Source organism: Ornithodoros turicata, unplaced genomic scaffold (genome assembly GCF_037126465.1).
Source record: "Ornithodoros turicata isolate Travis unplaced genomic scaffold, ASM3712646v1 Chromosome16, whole genome shotgun sequence".
NCBI classification, from domain to species: domain Eukaryota; kingdom Metazoa; phylum Arthropoda; class Arachnida; order Ixodida; family Argasidae; genus Ornithodoros; species Ornithodoros turicata.
In genome coordinates this window covers 2,172,359-2,194,513 of record NW_026999320.1, presented here as the reverse complement: position 1 = coordinate 2,194,513, position 22,155 = coordinate 2,172,359, and the positions used below count along the sequence as shown (strand labels likewise).

General features: G+C 45.7%; 1 protein-coding gene across 2 annotated transcripts in view; it reads right to left on the bottom strand.

Moving 5' to 3' along the window:
• Positions 1-829: 829 nt before the first annotated feature.
• LOC135372688 (uncharacterized) overlaps positions 830-22,155 on the bottom strand; it is a 200,673-nt gene continuing 179,347 nt past the window's right edge. For both annotated transcript variants that reach the window (XM_064606182.1, XM_064606184.1), the window contains exon 6: positions 830-1,237. In XM_064606182.1, coding sequence (XP_064462252.1) covers positions 881-1,237 — 357 coding nt within the window. In that variant the 3' untranslated portion in view covers positions 830-880. The remainder of the gene's footprint in view (positions 1,238-22,155) is intronic.

The window sequence follows — 22,155 nt, the reverse complement described above, 5'->3', positions numbered from 1 at the left end:
AGACTCCCGCTCCTTCTCCCTCACCAAATTGCTTGGCCCCTGGCCGCATCCAGCTGACCACCGCTCTGCCCTCAAGGCTCTCTTCGCCTTTTTGGACGCCTCAGGACTTCGATCCTCGTTGTAACGGGATCCATTACTTCATTCCCCGCTTCACCTCCAGCAATGGGGTAGAGTATCGCCCGCGGCGACGAAACTCCCCACCCGTCATCCTGAACTAAAGTTGTTGTTGTTCTTCGAGATTGAAGTGATAGTGAAGGCGTTTTTAAATAAGCTGTGAATGAGTATATTATATGACAATTTTATTCAGCTTGGGGGCTTGATATGGGAAATAAAAGAAATACCACAGAGGAAGGAAGAATCAATATCCACATTGCTACACCTGATCGAGAGTTGTGTACTATATTTCCCCTACTCTGCGCTGTAGAGAGAGCAGACCTTTGCAGTATAATTGCTTGACGAGATCAGCAGAACATTCAGTCAGCAAATGGTACAGTTATTCTGCCTTTACTGTATAGGACATCGAGTATGCCTACTAGCGGTTGATCTCGCGGTTAGCGACAACATTGCTACCCCTACAGTGTTACCCGAAAAGGCATAAAATTCGTGGGAACGCAGTTTTACTCTCAAAAGTATAACATTGTATTTTTTTTGCTTGCGAATCGTGATGTGTGTTTGGTTTATTGAACAGGAATTCTACTGAAACCTGCACCTCATCCGTATTTGTTATAGCACTACTTGCCAGAAACACGGTGGAGACACGGCTGGACCCACAATCAAGACAAAGGCAACAGAAAGCAAGGTCAAGTTATAATTTTATATAACCCCAGGTACAGTTACGGGACTTATTTGACACCGCCTCCATAACAGGACACGTCATGTGTCACATGATTGAACAGTTTCCCTTGAAATTCCAGCAACCGAATGCTTCCCAAAAAAGTGGGTGCTGCCGGACAGCGACTTCGCACAACAGGCGCGGATTCAGTTGATTGTAGTCTGTAGAGGACTGAAACGGACTATTACCGAGCTGATCACAGTACTGCTGGCATAGTCGTCCGAAGAATAATCGCTTCGCATTGATGTCTGGGAACGGAGAGGCCAAACCTAATGCCACAGACGTTCCACGAGTGGCTGCGTACGCCGCTCCCAACGAGCTCTCACTCCACTTCCTCTGCAACAGCAGCCTAGTTTGCCTCAGCATGCAGGTGACATCCGATTTCCAATTCCCATTGACCTGCGACTGAGAAATTGTGACACTTTCAGGTGTCAATTATCTATTAGCATAAGAGCGAAGTCAAGATGTACTGAGCAAATGGAACAGCAGTAGCATTCCTCGGCATTAATACGTAGTGCAATGTTAATGGACGCTAAATCTGTTCCATATTTTTTATTTAGAGCGCCACATCTGTATACGCAGTAATGGTTTCGCAGCGAATCAAAAACCGGAACTGAAAATGAAAAAAAAAGAAAGAAAGGAAAGAAAACCTGAGGGAAATAGGGGAATAGGGAAACCTGCTCCTGAGGGAAATAGACAAAAAAATTTCGATTCTCGGTTGCAAAACTGGATTACTTGGACCTTAAGGGCACATGCCGCGAGTGCCGAAATGTCACTATACATAGAACACATCGGTAAAACTGAAATTAATTCTCTCGTATTAAAGGTCCCGTCTTCCCCTGCAAACACTCGACGACGTGCTGTTACTTAGGTGAACTAAAGTAGTTATGTGTGCACGAACCTCGCACTACAACAATGTGCCTGAGCGTGAGAGAGGCTCTTTGTCTTTCTCAGGGTCACTTGGTGGGACCCTATAACCCAGTCCTTCTTCTCCCAGTCTTTCACATCTTGAGAGAATAAACGCTCTTTTTTTGCAGCAGCCAAATCTCCTAACGCCATGTGAAACTGGACCAGTTCGAACCCGTTCAAAAGCATTATTTTTTTACCCCGGAGCTGAACCGGAACCGAACCGTTTTCTTCCACCGCGAAACGACGACGTTACGCTTACAGGAAAGCTCTCGCCAATATATACAGCGAAAACAAGGATGACCATAATCACCCAGTAGTGAATTTCCCTCGGCAGTAAGCACAAAATCCGACAGTCACGTGTGTTTGAAGCAATGTCTAACGAGGAGCGTGGATTATCTCGTGCTGATAACGACAGCGGCGTTTCCAGAGACGGCGTCGCGTTTCCCGCCTGCTACCTTCGCGTAGTGTAGCAATTTGTGCAAAAGATATTACTGTTCAGGGCTTTTACATTAATAGCGACATCTAAACGAAGCGTAAAGATTGCCTGGCTGTCACTATCAATCCGGCACCCGATATGTAGCGCATGAAAGAAGACGCGCGTCTGGGTCAAGCGGTACACATGATCCTCAAGCACAAGTTATAGTTCTCGATGACAGCGAAATTGAAGCGGCACAAAGGTTTCGACACCCATCCGTACCGGCTAAGCGAGGGGTACCAGCTGCACCTCATGCGTACCGCGTGTTTCAGGCGCGAGTACGAGCGAGAACCTTCGCGCGATCTCCAAAATATTTTACGCAATAACAACCAAGAAATTCCCTGATGCAGCAGTGCCGTGATGGCTCTTCACGGCCACTCAATCAAAATCTCCAATAACTGAAATCCATGAGCGTGAGGGATCGCACGTTCCGGAAGAATTCGTTTCTTCGACCCGATGACAAATCAGTTTATTTTCAAACGTGGTGGATCGAAGACGAGCCTGCTCGGAATTTTAGTTAATTACATTTTAGAATTTAAGCAAGAAATTATAAATAATTAATGATTAATTGATTAATTTATTCAATAATTTAAATTAATTCTCGTTAGAGACGACTCAATAATACAAGGGGTGTTCAAGTCAAACCGGGACTTTCTCTCTCCTGAATGTACATCTGGCTCGCGCCATTTGTTTGCTGCCATGGCTGCCAAGTTTCTCGTGAATGAATGCGTAAAGTTATCTGAAATTCACAGGAGACTTCAGGCACAGCATGGCTACGATACACTTAGCGGCAGCAAAGCGTTTGAGTTGTGCAAACGGTTCCGAGACGGCCGTACATCAGCGCAGGACGATCCCGGACGGGGCTGCTCAGACCCCAGTCTACGAGTTCCTGAGATCATCCAACTTGTGGAGCGCCTGATCCTCAAGGACCGACGGATAACATGTCTCGAACTGGCTCGAAAGATGGACCTTTCTGTGGGAACGTTGAACACTATCATTCATGAACAACTTCAGTTTTGAAAAGTTAGTGCCCGTTCGGTCCCGAGATAGCTCTCCGTGTTTGACCGGCAGAGAAGACAGGAAATCTTCCAAGAGCTAAGGTACCGTTCCGACGCTGAAGGACAGCCGTTCGTTGATCGGATCATCACATGCGATGAAACGTGGGTGCACCATTTCACTCCTGAGTCTAAACGGCCATCAAAACAGTTGAAGCATCCGGGCTTGCCACATCCCAAGAGGTTCCGAAGCACCTGTCTGCGGGCAAGGTTTTGGCGACGGTTTTGTGGGACAAGGCTGGCGTTGTTCATGTTCATTTTGTGCCCAGTGGTAGCACCATCGATGGTGCATATTACTGCCAGGTTGTCAGGGATGTGCATAAGCCGCTGAAGCAAAAACTGCTGGGCTTCATCACCAAAGGACTCCTCTTACTACTGGACAATCCACGCCCGCATACCGCACGACACGCACGTTACAGGAACTTGGCTGGGAGTTGCTGCTACATCCCCCTTATAGTCTAGACCTCGCCCCCAGCGATTTCCATCTCTTCGGGCCACTGAAGGCGTTCCTTGGGGGCCGCCACTTCAGCTGCGACGACGAGGTCACGAATGCGGTCCGATCATGGCTACTACGCGCCGGTAAGGATTTCTACGCTGCTGGCATCCAAGTTCTCGTGAAACGCTGGGACAAGTGCATTAGTGCAGCTAGAGATTACGTTGAAAAATAATTTTACTTTTGCGAAAGATGAATAGTCCTGGTTTGACTTGAACTCCCCTCGTAATAACAAAATAAATTATAATACAAAAGAAGGCACAGAAGCGTTGCGTTCTTGAATATTCTATTACAATAGTTCTGCAACGATGACGTGAAAGGTAAAAGGAACTAGCTGGTAGTTACTTATAACAGCCAATTGCAATATGCAATTGCCATATTTGAAAATGCATATGGCCCATGTAGCCCTCAAGAGGATCCTATAACACAGGGTTAAGAAAAAGCTTAAGAGATACGAAAAAGCTAAGAAAAAAAGTCCCGTGCATGTGCTGACATAAACCCGTGGGTGCAGCATATTTGTAACCAGCTTCACTGGTATACTTCCAATTCTGAGGGAAATACAGATCTTCGGCTTTGCATGTGGAGAAGTAGTATTTTTATCTTTTCTTGGCGGTGGATGTAGATCATCTCCTGAGTGAAACATCAACAACTTGCAAAGATGTGAGCTACAGTGAAATAGTAGCGGTCTGCAAACGCCCTGAACTCGCAGTTTGAGTGGGTATGAGGGAATGCATGGGAAGTTTATAATGGGAAATTGATAAAGGGTTCCAAAGATGGATGTATACAGAAAATGCGTAATTTTTTCTGCACGTGCTTGTGGATTCAATGATAGGGATGGCTCCCAAGAGGAGCCCCCGTTGAAGACATTGGCATGCCCCACCAGAGACTGTTATACTCATGAAAGTCGCTAACTCATGTGATGTCTCATAGGCAAGATGTAGCCTATGCTCTCTTTGAGCTTATGCAGTGGAAGGTGCTTGTAGCGAACACCCGTGCATAAAAAACATACATACATTGCGTTACTGATCGGTGGAAGGTAAAGCACTTGCAAATTGATATGCACGCAGTACGGTGATATTCTCCTTCATCCCGTGTTTGTTTACCCATATGTGTGATAGCAGTAGTAAACGGATGAGTGAGTGAGTTGAATGACTGCTATCTCGACAGAGGTACGATGGATGGTTCGGTCGTGGACACTGCAAGATCACGACAGTATCCCTTTTATACGGACTGGTATATGAAAGATCTCTATTATGCATAAAATGGATACCGTTGTGATCTTGCAGTGTTCACGACCGCACCATCCAGTGTTCCTCTGTCAAGCTGGCAGGCATTCAATGCTGCACACAAGCACCGGAAAGAAAAGTGCAAGCTTCACCTCAGTGAGCACACACATATTGTCAGACAGCACTAACTGAATCACACATCAAAAAGGCAAAAACCTTTGTATGCTTCAGAAGGAAATTTTTCCCTTATGGCGTGCGCAGCACATGCTTTGAGCATTTTTCTGCAGTGCTTTCCTAACAGTCCTCAGAGCCACCTTGTAAACTGTGTGTAGGCGACGTATGGAAACTTCCTGCACGTACCATGGGCAGCTCAAAATTATGATATGTAACTTTACGTGTAACATAAAATGAAGGCACACATTAACGCCCAAGCAGCACACAAGGTTGGACACATATTCGCTGGTGATTGGCGATACGGGTCGAATATGCAACCCGACTATAGGAAAAATCCCGGCAATATGGGCCCCATATTGCTCATGTACACCACACACTGACTGAAAATGCAGAAAATGGTACGTGTTGATACCAAGTCGAGAACCGACGTGACTAGTCACGACGACATTTATTTCCCGAAAGAATAACGCTCGCGACGGATGATAGTCAAGATGTGATGTGCGAGACGTATGCTCAGTTGTGTAGTACTGATCATGATTATACTATGTCAGTTGCGCTAGCAACAGACTGAGGACCGGCAACGTTATGCTGTTGTACCTCAAGTGGGTACAGCGACCTGCTAGCGCGTCTAGTCATATGCCCAGTAGACGTTCAAACAGTATATGAGCGTACCGTCCCATCTTATCCCTTGTGTCTGGATTGAGTGCGGACCAGAGGCGAGAACAGCTCTTGCTTTCTATCGTCTGAGATCACGACGTCGCCTGGCGGCATCGTTTTTCCCCTGCCTTCTTTGCACTGGTTTGCTGAGCGGAGCTCCATTAAATAATGCCTCTGCCACCTTCGCCATGCTGCCTGGAGCAATGTTTCGCGTTTCTGCCATATGCGAGTTTCTCAATGCCTGTTTCACAGACCTTAACAAGTCTTTCATAAAACACTCCCAACCACGGTGCATTTGTAGGCATGAACTTCCAGCTGACGCTGTTGGTCCAAAGCCAGTCCAGCACTTCATCGTCTCGTATACGTCACCATAATGCACCTTGTTCCTTGTTGGACCTTTTGAAGGCGGATGCGTTGTCGCTGTATATCACGCAAAGCATCCCTCGACGTGCGAAGGATCTCCGTAGTACGTGGAAGAAGCTTGCTACCGACATGTCGCGTGAAACTTGTACGTGGACAGCCCTTACGACAGCATAAGTAAATATGGCGATGTACACTTTCACGTTGCGTTGATGATTGTGGGTGTCTGTGACGCAAAGTGGTCCTGTAAAATCCACTCCTACAACATCGAACGTAAGGTATGCCATCTGTAACCGACCTTCAATCCTCATTATGCCGTTGTCATCAAGAAATACTCTTCTCCACTTCTCCAGTACTTGTCCATAAAGTGTAGTTTTTTTTTAGTAATTTCGTGGCCCTCAGGGTTGGAAATTCCTGAGTGAAACCTGTGACTTGTACATGACGGAGCCAGTAATTCTGCTCCTCCTTCGTTGGTGGTCCACCGATAGATGCCCCTTTACAGTTTTCACAAAATCGCCTTATCCACGCTATTACTCTGTGGAGTCTATTTAGTGAGTTGAAGTTCGTGCAGCAAGTAATTTCTTCCGCTGTCGCTGCTATGTCGTTTGTTTGTGTTTCGCTTCTTCTTCCCGGCAACTTGATGCCTCGAAGCACTGTTCAGGCCATGCTTGTTCATCTGTGAGCCAATTATAGTAGTACTGTGTCATGCCGAGGAAGCGGGGTGGCGAAACTACGACCTGGACCCCTGGGCCCTGCCCTGAGTCGTGCGCGTATTTTTTCCCGCTCGGCGCGTGGGCGGAGAGTTGTCCGCGCGCTTACCGACGGGGAAGGGCTGTGAGCGCGCTTACCCTCTCACATTTTTCAGCCTGGGCCGACTTCTTTCGTCATTTCCCAGATTTCGTGGACAGCGACGCCTTGCGCCCGCTCGCGGCCGTTGAGTGAAACAAGACTCCAAAACAATAGAAAAGTGTGTAGCAGCTGTTCTATCCAAGGTATCCTAATAGTCCCGAGGATACACGTTCTGACATCTATTCTAAGCTTATACAAACGGAAAATATCATTATACATGAAATACCTTTAGTTCCCCAGACATCCCGCTTTTCGGACCGTAAATACATGGGAGGTACATCGCTTAATAGACAGTTTTAGCAAAGCGGGATTTGCAGCTCCCGATCGGCAACAAATAGGGTGAATGCGAACAGATCGTATCCGGGGCAACGCCGGCGCGAACACTTTTAGCAAACCGGAGTGAACCGGAGACGCGCTCGCCGGGGGTGAAGGGAAGACGCGTCTCTGAGATGCGCAATGAACAAAATATAGAATATAATGGTTTTCCTTCCAAATTTCTTTTGTGGCCGACCTATCGAATGGATTTTTGTTCTCGAAACGGCATTGGTATCAGGGAACCGGAGGGACCAGACGTTCTCATGGGACAGCGTCGTAGGTTTTCTAATTAAAAAGTTAATTGTCAAAAGTCGATGAAGACATTGCCTTAGAAGTTTGCTGGTGCCCTCCTAAGGAGTGCCCTTCAGCATATACCATATTGCAATTGATTTTATCACGGAAAAAGTGATTTATCTATTTTTTAAAATTCTGTATACGTTTTGCCGGGACCCCTTGTACATTCCTCGATAGTAGGCCACTGAGATATGAGAAAAAAAAAACTCTCAAACCCATATCAAGAAGAACAAGGAAAAAGTCGGGGTCCGGTCGCTCTTTCGCTTTTGAACGCCCTGTTTCTCGTTCTCTGTAGTTTCAATGGCACGCTGGAGCATCTTGGGCGATCCCATCACGGCATCATTCCTTACGTGGGACGAAATAGAGAATTTAATATTGCTTGAGACGTTCGAACCACGTGCTGACGCACAGCCTAGGTCGGCATTTGGTCGCGTAGACCTGAGCCACATGAATGACGACGATGTCGTTCAGCAATTCAGATTCGCACGCGATGACATTCCTCGCCTGAGGAAAGCACTTCGGCTATCAGCTTGCGGACAGCGCAACAGACAAACGTAGCTGGCGATGAGGCACTCTGTATTGCTCTTAGGCGGCTGGCCTACCCAGTCAGACTTTGTGACATGGAGAGGCTATTTGGGCGCCATTCATCTACGCTCTCACTTGTTGCGTCCGAGGTAGTGAACAGCATTGCTACAAACTTCCATCATCTTCTGGGTGATCTAGCGTCTAACCGGTGGCTGACAACTCAGTACCTTGGACAGCCCGCCACGGTAAGTATAATATTACCAAACAGTATCCGATAACCGTGAAAGAGCGCAGACTAGCTGATTCATAATGACAATGTGGAGACTCGAGACAGGGGGTCAGGAGGTTAAATTTTCCCGCTGTCTCGGACCTCCAAATTGACACAGCATTCCTTTCGTTCCACTGTTATGGAAAGTGCCATGTTCTGCCTTGCTTGTTTTACGTAGGCAGTTAAAGTGAAGGGAGCCCACTGCATCACTGCTGGGGCTTCATTAATGGCACAGCCCGTCCAATCTGCCGGCCATCAGAAGAGCAGAGGCTGCACTTCTCTGGCCATAAACGACACCACTGTGTGAAGTATCAGGCGGTAATGTGCCCAAATGGCATTATCTGCCATTTCCATGGCCCTCACCCAGGAAACAGGCATGATGTACGTATGTTTCTGTGTAAGATACAAGTATACTGAGGAGAGTTCGCTCACAATATTGATGTTTGTTCCCCATAACAGGGATCCTCCGTGAAAGTGGCCCCAACTCCCAGCTAGAGGAATTTATGGGAACACGGAAATTTGTCCACTATGGAGATCCTACCTATCCCCTGCGGCCGCTCCTTATGCGCCCATACTGTGGTGCCAGGCTCAATGAACAACAGCAGACATTCAATGAAGCCGTGAGCTCTGTCCGCCAGGCCGTGGAGTGGGGCTTTCGAAAAGTTGTTTCATTGTTTGCTTTCCTCGATTTTAAGACGAATCAAAAATATCTCCTTCAGGATATAGGCGAGATGTACAGGGCTGCAGTAGTACTCACGAACTGTCACACTACTCTGTATGGAAGTCAGACGTCTCAGTTTTTTAACGTACAGCCTCCATTTCTTGAGGACTATCTGTCATCTATTTTGTGAGTGAAGCTATGTGTTTTTCTCAAATGATTATGTATAAGTAAAGTTGCTTAAAATAATTATACTTGTGTACCGTCTTTCATTTTGGTCTTATTGGCTGCATAGCTTATGTGCAACATCCTTGTGTAAGTACTGTGAGTCTTGTCTTGCCATCATGTTGGTCAAAACAGATATGTAAGTGACAATAAAAAGCAGAGGAGCACAGGACTAAAAAAAGTAAGATGTTGTTACAAGGCGTTGAGATGGGGTAACTGGTATATGTTCGTAGTTCTACAGGAGAACAAAAACACGGACAGAAGGAGACACGACAACACAATCTGCTGATTCTCAAATAACAAGGAGTTTAATATTTCAACGGTACTTGTTTTGAAGCAGTGCTTCACGTGTCATGCATGTGTGCATGATGTGAGCAGAAGTGCTTAGAGACTACAAAATACAATACACTTTAAAGGGGCACCAAAATGCAAAAGCAAGTTCACCGCAAATCACGTTCCACGCTGTGTTAATTTCGTACTTGTTATCATAATTCAAAACTTTGATTCCGTTACACGTCCGACTGGGATGGTATCTCTGTGTGTACTAATTTTGTTTGAATTGTATTGATTCAAACACATTTCATTTGAGAACAAGTTGTCGTTGCATTTTAGTGCCCCTTTAATCGAAACACAAAATTGCATTAAACTATGGTGTCTTCCGATGCAGAAGGTCATTCACACGTGTCTGCAGTAGCACAGCCTGCATTGACTCCGCCTGTCGCCGGGGATTTCGGTCTCTTTCCTCCATTTCGAGCCTTCTCACGTCCATTTCTTTTTGATGTTGGAACATTTCCCTATCCAGCTGCAGACGTTGCTCCTGTAAAGAAAGCTCTCTGTCTCGCAGGGCTCTCTGCATCATGTTGTTTCTTTCTAAAAACTGTATTCCTTCAGTGGAATTTTTTTCTTTTTACTGCAGGGAAGAATATTTGAGTATAAGGATTGCAATTAAAACATGCATAACAGTCTTGAGGTATATTGGTTTCCAGTGGGAGAGGTTTTTCGTAGTGGCTTCCAGAAGGGGAGCCCTCTTTACTGGCCCTGACTGAGCCTCTTCTGGAAGCTGCTGCAAAAAACCAATCCCATTTCCAGTATAGTTATGTAAATGAGTAAAAGTTTGAGTATCTGCATGTAGAGATTTTTGCGTGTGTTGAGGAAAATCCGACATGCATTTTCATGCGCTTACTTTGTATCTAACTCGTTAGTTTTTCCAGGAACTGTACCATCTTTTCAGTATCCTTAGAAAAGTAACTCTACAATCACTTATAATCGACATGTACATGTGACACAGGCTTACCCGTGACAATTGTGTGCGTGACTTAATTATCCCTAGTACAGTGTGGCATGTGCAACATATCGTCACACAAGTAGGGTCTGATTCTTCTGGTGTGTAAACTTTCTGTCAATTATTATTGTGTTTATTTGTGCATCAAGTCACAGTTCTGTTGACAAAAACATTGCCATTGTTCGACAGATGTGAGTGGAATATTTCAAAATTAAATTATTTATTATTATTTTGTTATTTTAAAATTTTCAATTATTCATACACGAGTAAGATATGCATTATTTGGTACACCTGTTGACCCGATAAAGTGTTTTTCATTTAGCTAACGTTTGGAGAGGATGGGTGAGAGTAACTACAAAAGTATTGAGGAAGGGAGTTGCCTCAGGACAGAAGCCGCCGTCCTCACCATTGGCATGGTACTTAAAGGGTTAGGTATGACGTGTTTAAAGGTTCATGCGAATTGTGGGTCAACAGCCCGGAGGGAAGAAAGGGTCCCTACGGGCTTCTACGGCCGGAGTGAATGGCCGCTTTGTTAGAGTGTGGAGGGGATTATGTGAACGTAGTGATCTAGGCTCCAGACCGGTTACAGAAAAATGGGAGGTTTACGAACACGTGGACGAAACTGGACAACAGGCAAGAATTGGCAAGCATAGCGAAAGATAAGGAGGTTAGTGGTTACGTGGGGAAAATTCCAGAACGAGCAAAGTTTTTTTTTCTTGTAGTACAAAGTTGTGGCATGCAATAAAGAAAGCAGAAAGCAGTGGTCATGCAGAACATAGCAGATGCCAATGGAGATCGAAGGGAAAAGCATATTTTATTTGTGAAGAATTTCTAGGTGCCTTGTTATTTGTTGATACCGGACGGGTGAAGAGCGTTGATCTTGTATATGAGATAAGACTCCCTGTCACGTCTGTCACGTGTGGATCTAAACCCGGTTTCCAGAATATATAGTTTAATGTTGTCAAAATTGTGACCAGGAACGTTAAAGTGTTCGGCGACTGCTTTGGGGAGTTTGTTGGACGTGTCGGTTCTGTGTCCGGTAAGGCGGTTGTTCATTTGTTGGCCGCTTTCACCAATGTATTGCATAGAGCAGTCGCCGCATTCAATCCAGTATATGACATTGGAGTGCAACCTCCCGCGCTGCAAAACATGCAAGCGCATTCAACACGCTAACTCCATCAAAAGAACTGCGAGCAATTACACCCACCCCGTTAACCACGCATTCACATGCACAAGCTCCAATGTCATATACTGCATTGAATGCGGCGATTGCTCTATGCAATGCAATGGTGAAACCGGCCAACTAATGAACAACTGCCTTACCGCACACAGAACCGACACGTCCAACAAACTCCCCAAAGCAGTCGCCGAGCACTTTAGCGTTCCTGGTCACAATTTTGACAACATTAAACTATATATTCTAGACACCGGGTTTAGATCCACACGTGACAGACGTGATAGGGAGTCTTATCTCATATACAAGTTCAACGCTCGTCACCCGTCCGGTATCAACAAATCACAAGGCACCCTAGAAACACTTCACAAATAAAATATGCTTTTCCCTTCTATCTCCATTATGTTATGTTCTGCATGGCCACTGCTTTCTGCTTTCTTTATTGCATGCCACAACTTTGTATTACAAGAAAAAAAAAGAAACTTTGCTCGTTCTGAAATTTTCTCCACGTAACCACTAACCTCATTATCTTTCGCTATGCTTGCCAATTCTTTCCTGTTGTCCCGTTTCGTCCACGTGTTCGTGAACCTCCCATTTTGCTGTAACCGGTCTGGAGCCTAGATCACTACGTTCACATAATCCCCTCCACACTCTAACAAAGCAGCAATTCACTCCGGCCGTAGAAGCCTGTACGGACCCTTTCTTCCCTACGGGCTGTTGACCCACAATTCGCATGAACCTTTAGACTCGTCACACCTAACCCTTTAAATATCATGCCAATGGTGAGGACGGTGCCCAGAAGAAGAACAGACTCTGTTCGAAATATCGGCGGCTTCTGTCCTGAGGCAACTCCCTTCCTACATCTCTACCGGTTCGCTGGATTTCTACCCATCTACAAAAGTATTGAGTACTTCTTGGTAGTTATTTTAGCTGTATCAATGTGTTTTTTTTTACAGTGTATCTATATTTGTAACTTTTAAGAGTACTGCACAAGTTACGATATCTACAATGTGTCTACGTAGTAGTGTACAGCCTTGCTTTACTGTGACACCAGGCTTGAGTGACAGTAATCTCATTCATTCGGAAGCATTAATAATGACGTCTGGATGTATTATTGTGTACGTACCACTGCACCGCGTTCTTTGACTGGTCCTTGCTGCGTTGTTGCCAGGTGGTGTCGTGGCTGCTGCTGTTGAACAACCCGGAGCAGCGACCTCTTCCCCTCCATGTGCTTCACTCTGGAGAGCCAAGGGTGATGAAGTCTCTGGCTGCATCTCCCCTTCACATATGTGCTGCTGGAGTGCTGCAGCTGTGGTGTACTCCTGTACAACTTCGTCGACTGCTGGTGAAGACACAACAATCATTGATGCACACAATATTACAGCCGTTATTACACCTCGCTCTTTTTTTTTTGTGAAATAATTATATATGCACAGTCAACTTGTAATTACAATCTAACACATAATGTTAAATTACAAATTAATGTCAGCCGGTAAGATATTAGCAACACGTTGGTTATAACTTTGTATGCACTGACGGCTTACCATTTACAGCAGCCATAGAAGAAAGGGCTTCATCCCTTGTGCGTGCTACCTGCGTTTTCTTGCTTGTTGCTGTTTTGCCTCTCCTCTGTGCAAAATCTTTTTCGAGAGCCAAGAGATCATTGAGGAGCACCTCTTTTTCTTTGTACTCCTTCTCTGTGCCAGACCTTTCCAAAATGAAAGATTATCGATGTTACTTTTATGCAAGTATTTCGTGTCTGTTTTTGTGTGTGTATGTGTGGAAGTCACAGGCATTTCACAGAAAAGGGCCAACACTGTGTCGAGTGCAGCTCTGTATAGCGCTGTATTTATATCGATTCTATTCACTCACACTTATTTCTCTTTCCATTTCCCTCGGCCCTGAATATCTTTAGGTTCGCGTTTGCTCGTAGTATTGTTGCACTAATGGTAGAACTAGTATTGCGTCTTGCATACAACCGGCATGTTTAGGCCGCAGGACGTATGTAGACGCGGCCATCGATGGCCACATCGCTGGCTACCAAGTCGGTAATGTTAAACTCTCGATTGTCTGATCTTACGTAGTAATTTTCACTTATCGCATTTGATGAACGGCAACCAACAAAGCACGACGGCGCGTAGCATCTACACTGCTTGCGTACTTCTAGTCAATTATATCACGTAATGTACTTCTCTTGACAGATGAAACATACTTACTTTCGAAGATTCATCCAGTCCTGCTTTCTGAATTGCGAGAGCAGGAGCTCTGTCCTTTTTTTTATGCCTCTCGTTGTGAAGGTTTTGCCAGAAACAACGTTTACCACTTCAGTTTGTGGCGCATTATGACCTTTGTTGTCAATGCGCCATTAAACTCCAATCATCATCATCATCATCATCACCACTTCCGTAATGGAAATCCATTTCGTCGGAGACTCATAGGGATTCTCCGCGAGCACCTCGCGGAGTAGATGTAGATCGTCGGCGATTGTAAATCGCTTTCTAGCAGGTGCCACCGTAGCAGACGACACAGCCATGCGGAAAATCGCTACCGTAAATGTCACCGGTAATTGCGGCTAGCGAGCGGAGCTCCGGCGACGGCCGGAGAGATACGGTGAGGGTGACGTCATCTGAGCATGCGCAGTTGCGTGGCTGCCCCGACGGTAATCTATCGTGTGAGAGGACGCACTTTGCTAAAACTCTCTAATGTCTCTGAGAATATATGATGCACTGTAATATTCCCGTGGATATGCGCTGTTGGGTACCTCTAGATTTAACATTTAGAAGGAGTGCCCGGGTCACTCAGTCGTCTGCGTTTCCGTTGTGCGCGAAACTTGGCCCAGGTGCCAAATTTCGAAAACAGTCAGGCCGCGTACCCACATGCGGAGATCTGCGCGGAAACGCGAACGCGGAGCGGTAAACTCTTGCCGCTGTGCTGGACAAGCCACCTCCGCTTTCTGCTTTTTGGCGATCGCGCGGTGCACGATTTTTAGCGACATCCGCACATGCTCGGCCTAGCAGGAAGTAAACGGAAGTTGCGCGTTTTTGTTTTCTTCCAACCTCCCGCAGTGAGAGCATTGACGCATAGGTCGGCGAATTCAATCATGATGGCCATCACCGATGTTATGTGATGTTGAGTGATGTTGAATGATGGGCAATGATGTGATGTTATGTTGAGTTTGATTTTGAATGATGGGAATTATGTGATGTGATGTTGAGTTTGATGTTGAATGATTCAATGATGTCATGTGATGTTGAGTTTGATGTTCAATGATCGGCAATGATGTGATGTGATGGGATGTTGACTTTCATGTTGAATAATGGGTAATGATGTGATGTGAATTTGAATTTTATGTTGAATTATGAGCAATGATGTGATGGTGGCATTAATGTTGAGTGACGGGCAACGATTTCATGCTGGGTTTGATGTTGACTTATGTGTGAAGATGAAATGTTGAATTTGAAGACCCTGCGATGGGTTTCAAGTTGAAATGGGCGTTTTAGGGTGTGGGGTTGACATTAGTCGTGGGTGGGGAGGGGGGCGTGCATACAACTGTCTATAGAAGTATGCGTTGACTAGACAGGAATATGGTGCCCCATTTTCAGTGGACCTGTTCTCGTGTACTGTGATAATATGAGCTTACCGGTAGTGGCGGGAAGGCTCCAATTGTATGCGTGACCTTGCTTCTGGAGGGTGGGAGGGGGAGGGGTGTTTGCAGTTCAGCGTTGTGTTAAGGCTTTGGAGTCGGGATCTCGGTAGTTTGGGCGGAGCTGCACTTGGATGAATGACAAGGAGCAGGGGAGGTGGGCTGACCTTGGCGCGCTCGCGCTATAAGTTTTGCGTCGCCTCGCAGGTGTGGTGTTGTGGGGATGGCTCGGTGGGCTGTTATGTCGGATATATCAGGGGGTGGGAGGGGAAGGGCTTGCCGTTCAGCATTGTATTTGGAGTTGGGGACTCTGTGGCGGGTTAGCCCTGGCGCTCTCGCGCTGTTTGATTTGCATCGCTTCAGAGCAGGTGCGTTGTGGGGGTTGGCTCCAGAGCATAAAGAAGCGGCGCGGGTATTATGGGACGGGTATCGTGCAGTATGAACTCTGGGTAAGTCACTGTCACGTGAACAAAATGACAGCATCGATTGCCCGACGTTGTTTTGGGCAACGGAAGAATAATGCACTTCCGCGTTATGATTTTTCGTTCACACTGCCCAAAAATTACGCTTCCAAATAGCATGACAGTTTTATATTACTTTTTGCAAAAGCAGAATGCAAGCATAAATAAAAACAACTGTCCAGGGCAATGTGGCATGAAACTGAGATGCATAATTTTGGTTTATAATCACGCGTACACTGCATCGGTACAGCCGGTAACCCAATATATTATGCTAAACAGCTTCGGGACGCAGCCCCGATTTTTCATTGCACACAGTTTTGTTTTTGTGTTTTTGTTATCCGAACTTGTGTGTTGTTTCTGAGTACGACGTTCAGCATTGCCTTCTGTCAGTAACAGCGTAACAGATTTATTACAAAATAGGAAACAAAGTGACGACCGTGATGGTCCGCACGTATATGGTCGGTGAACTGTATTCGGCACTTCAATGAAGACACTGCAAGAGAGACGAGTCACATAAAAGGAAATACCTGTAGAATGATTCAGCCTCACGTACAGTGTGCTCTCACGCCTGGACATTTATACACTTAATCGTGGCAATGGAATGGGTATATAGACAGTTCGAACTGCCGAAACCGTTGTCCGGCCCCGGCCTGACCTTTCGAGCGCCGTCGAGTTCTTGATTCCGGTTCTGGGTTAGGATCACTGATTACTACGACGGTCCCAAAGGAATTGCGTATGGGTGCGCGGGTTTCTTCCAGGTTTGACATAGAGCGTGACAAACTTGATGTTGTCCGGCCCACGTCGTATAGGCGATATCAAGCCAAACCAAAACGGGAAAGCGGTTTATCTGGCATGCTGAGCGACACCTATTCCAATCATCTCTACCGCTCCAAATCACGTTGCCCTCTGACGACTGACGTGAGGTGAGCACTGTACTCCACGCGTTCCCGGTCGCCGTGGTTTCGGTTCATTTGCATACTAAAATTCGGAAATGAATATTTTAGCGCACGTGCGTGTTTCAGGATTTGTTAAACGTGAAATGGCTTGCGACTAGGATACTCCTTCAATCTGCCATCTCGCTTTTGCCAAAAATCCCCTAATTAAAAGGTTAATAAATGAATTTTAGGTAACTAGTCACTTGCAGTTGCACACTTTCGTCCAGAGGATGTCCGCCTGGCTGTAGAACTCCACTGGAAAAACGACATCTTTGCTGCTCTCACAGTTTTTTAATAAAAATTCTGTATAGGCTAAAAATAAACATCCTGTATAACCACCTGATTATTACACCCTGTGATTATAACGAGAGATCTCAACGCACGCAGAAAAACAGGGGACCACCGAGTACCGACGAGCAGTTTCATCCCCTCCCCCTCCTCCTCCCACGCACAACCACCAGCTTCCACGTACGTATCAGAAGACGGAAATGCTCTATGCTCTGTGCCCCAGCCCAGCGGAAATGCCCCAGCTCTATGAGCAGCAGCGCAGCGCCAAGAAAGTTGATACCATAAAGCCACCGGAGGCCTGGGCCAAGACCTGGCATACCACCGCCACGCCGCTCGCCAATCCTCACCCTACGCACCTGGTATTTGCATTCACGCTTTCAGTACAGCCCTATCATCGCCACCCCGCCCCGCGAAGGCTCGCTCCGTGCAGTGGGCGGGCGCCCCGCCAAGCCCCGCCCGCGACACCACAAACAACACAACACCTGTTTAATTTACGAACGTCACTGTAAACGGCCGCTATCCAAAATATGACATCTGCCCTTGAGCCGCCGGGACGGACATTCGCCGAAGCCAAGTCGTCGCCCCGAAACGCAAGCATGCGCAGCATACAAGGCCCTCAGTCTCATAACCGGTCCCTAGAGTTCAGATTCAAAGTCCATCATACACGATGAAGCTGAACTCAGAAGTCAGAATGAGTTCTGAAGTTGAATTCTGACCTATGATATGATGGGCTGTGGTGTAAAATGATGAGTAATGATGTTATGGGCTGTGATGTCAAATGATGAGTAATGACGTGATGGGCTGTGATGTTGAATGATGGGTAACGATGTGATGAGTTGTGATGTTGATCTTGAATGATGGGTAATGATCTGATGAGCTGTGATGTTGATGTTGAATGATGGGTAATGATGTGATGAGCGGTGATGTTGATGTTGAATGATGGGTAATGATGTGATGAGCGGTGATGTTGATGTTGAATGATGGGTTATGATGTGATGGGCTGTGATGGTGATGTGATGTTATGGGTTGTGGGCAAGACCGGACATGATGTGATGTTGAATTAATATTTCGAAAAATGCCGACCTATGCATTGACGGCGTCCTTGACTGGAAGGGATGTCGCAGTGACGCTCACGTTTTTCAGCCGGCGAATTTATGACGGAACTAAAATGCCATTGCTGCCTACATTAGAGAGCGTTACGTTAAAATTACTTTTTGGGGCGACACTGGAATACAATTTGGGAGTGCAGGTAAGTAAAGTGTAAATATTGACTGTCATCATTTCAGAAAGTTGAAAGCTAAACATTGTTAACAAGAAAAGAATGCGCTATCGCCACAACGAGTGAACACAAAGCCTGCGTTTCTAGCGTCTGCGATGTTGATTTCGCAAAAGCTCAGATGTAAGAAAGGAAACGTCCACTAGACTCAGTAGCTCGACTTCACTGTCGTTCGCCATCTTGTCATGCTTTCTCTGTGAAGAGTCGCGGGCGGAGGCAGTATAGCTGGGGCGGCATGCATACGCGTTCGCTTGCGGCAGGCGGTCGTGCGCATCTCTACCGCATGTGGGCACGCGGCATGAAAGTGGCTTCTTCGCGTTGCAGCGGTGTGTACTACTGGAGTTACCTTTACCCGTCTGTTGAACTTTTCTCAGCTTATTTAGATTTAGCAATTGCTTTTAACCTCCTGCATTGGTGCATTATGCGCCCGCGGGCGGAACACGAATCTTGTGTTATCTCTTGTCATATTCATTATTAAGATGTCGCTATTCGATGAATTCGTTTGTGTTAATCTATTTGAGAAAATTGTAGCAGTAGACTTGTTGTTTATCGCCAATCGCCTTTCGGTTTTAAGAATACCTAACAACACAACAGTGCGTAATTATACTGCACACACTGATGATAACTTCCCAAAGCATTCCTAGAAATGCGGGATACAGCTTGACCGGCGTACTCGATGCCCTCCATTGAAGCAATGTATTCCATCTGGTTTTGTTAGAATAGCTGTTCACCCTGAGCTTTAGAAACAAATGCCCACACATGGGTGTTGTTGTGAGAGGCCCTTCGATGGCGTACAAGTGGAATGGAAGCGCAAAAACGTCACAGTTTTGTTCCTGGAGGACTTATTTTCGTCGTGTTAGCTTCGTGGCAGAATGCATTGGTGTGCTATTCTCGTACTTGACCAAAACAATTGGTTCTACAGAAAATGTCCATGCCAGACATGACAGGTGAAGTTCTCTCTTACGCTTCGCAACTTTGTGCGCAACTGTGGGCCGCTCCAGTGTTGTTCCCACGACAAAAGAAGCGTTGACAAGCTCAGTGTGGCCTGCGAAGCGTGTGTATCTTCATTCCTGAAGGTGATAGTAACGAGCGGTGTTGGCCCACTAGTGGGTGTGTTGGTTATAGACGACCCTCTGTTTACAAACATGTGACGTCACGAGACTGGTTCGAGGTTATATTTTGCTGTGGTGGGCAAGAAGCGAGAAAAATGCGACTGCCGATAGGCCGAAAAGGCTAATAAAGTTGATAGGTGCCCACCAGCATGCTTTGCGCGGCGCCGAAACGTAATCAATGACGTAGTGGTGCAGGTCGCCTATAGCTTTGGAGGGCCGTGGTTCGATCCGCGGCGTACTTAGTTTCTGTATTATTTTATTTATTTACTTTTTATTTGATTTTTTGTATAGGGAGTTATGAGGGTAACTGCAGGGCGAGAGCGCCAGAGTTTTGGCTTCATAATGCCGTACTGGCTCCACGTCATACTGCATGCTGTTCGGTTTGAGTTAGTTGCGGTAATGCTCTGCGATCGCCTGTGCACTTAATATGTGAATAGCAGATGACTTTCCATTGCACTCCGACTTACTTCACCGTTACAGGAATCCCCGTTTTGCACAGTGCCGCGCGCATTTGTTGTAATGTACATGATTGTCAATCATTTAACATAAATTTCGGACTTGTGGCTTAACCGTCCTTTGTTTTTGTTACTTGTGATGCCAAGGTCGGTGTGACGACGGAACCTATTATGCGGGTCAACTGTGACGCGCTCTAATGGTAAAGGGAATTAAGAACAAACTACCACGCCTAGGAAGGGAGTTGCCTCAGGACAGAAGCCGCCGATATTTCGAACAGAGACTGTAATTCTTCTGGGCCCAGACTTCTTCTTCTCTTCTTCTTCTTCTCGCCCAGAAGAAGAACAGTCTCTGTTCGAAATATCGGCGGCTTCTGTCCTGAGGCAACTCCCTTCCTACATTCTACCGGTTCGCTGGATTTCTACCCATCTACGTAAACTACCACGCCTGTTTCTTGCAGTATAAATACATGTCAATCATTTAATATAAATTTCGGACATGTGGCTTAAACTTCATTTATTCCCTAACTCGCAAAAACTTCGTTCTCAGCATTGTGCAAGGCCGTAATCTCCTTATGGGTTAACTCGTTCTAGGTACCAAAATAATAAATATGTTAAAAATACGATGCGTGCTTATTGTCATATATACAGCGTATGTGCGTAAATTTTATTAAATCCGCGATTGACTTTCTTTTTTCGCAAAAGTCGGCGAATATATCTATTATTCTATTGAATATGGCGACTTCTCCTCGCGACCACTTCAGAGTAATTGGAACGTTTACAAGCGTAAAGTAACACATGTTATTGAGAAACTGTTGTTTCTGTTCGCTCACAATCACCATGCACCATGCCGGGCACAATGCACTTAAAAGATTACGTAATCGTTAAAAACGGTTATTCAGAGCGACAAAGTTATCGCCCAGCCCATCAGGATTTGAGGCCTTTTCGTAGTGCGTCAGAAGTGTACAAATCAGCCTTGAGTAATGCAAAGAATACCGTTTATAATAACACCCTACCTGACATTCTAACGCGAAAAAATGGAACCCGAGAAAGAGACAGAGGAGGGACGACACGTTCACGAACACAGCAAACCCTTTAATGACAGAATGCCATTAAAGGGTTTGCTGTGTTCGAGAACTTGTCGTGTCCTCCCTCCTCTGTTCTCTTTCTCGGGTTCCTTTTTTCGCCATGTACCAGCTGGCCTGCACCCTTGCCCTTCTGCCATTAATGACATACTAAAAAGAAATCCAAAACAGTTTTGGAATACTGTCAAGCCCAAGGACGACACTGCAATTTCGTTATGTACTGCGAATGGTGATGTTATTCCAGTAGCTGAGTGTGCCGATGTTATAAATGCTGTATTTGTTAAAATCATTTCCCCCACTTCATCCAGTGCATTGCCCGAACTAATACCCTAGGATTATTATGTGATGGATCCCATCACCATTGACCCTTTCGGCGTCAAAAAGATCATCGACAATCTTTCTTTCATCTTTCAATCTTTCATCCAGTGCTGGGCATGACATCAACTCCAAATTTCTCAAAAGTATAGTTACGTACTCTTCGTTATTTCTTTGCCGTACCTTTATGCAGTCATTTGACACTGGGTACATTCCTGAGGACTGAAAAGTTGGGAAGATCGTTCCATTATTTAAGTCAGGCGACAACCATAGTCCTCGTAACTACAGTCCCACTTCTTTTTATGTAGGATTTTATGTAGAATAATGGAACATATAATTTATTCACATGTTGTCCAACATCTTGGATTTCATTCGTCCTTTAACAATCAACATGGGTTCAGAAAGCAGTTTTTGTGCGGAAATCAACTTGTCTCCTTTGTAACTTACCTTCACGTGCCTCTTGATCGCGGAACCGAAACTGACTGCACATTTATCGACTTATCTAAAGCATTTGATAAGGTCGATCACACCCTTTTAGTACACAAACTAAACATGTTCCATATTGATACAAAAGTTTTCGCTTGGATTGAATCGTTCTGAGTGTGTCATCGCAAACAGCGTCGGGTCACGCACGGCGTCTGCCTTGTCGGGTGTTCCACAGGGATCTGTTCTTGGGCCTTTACTTTTCGTAATCTATATTAACGATCTTCTTATATAGCACTTCTATATATAGCACTCTCTTCAGTAATGTCGTTTATATGCTGATGATTGTGTAATTTACCGCGAAATAACCAATACATCCGACATTAACGCCCTC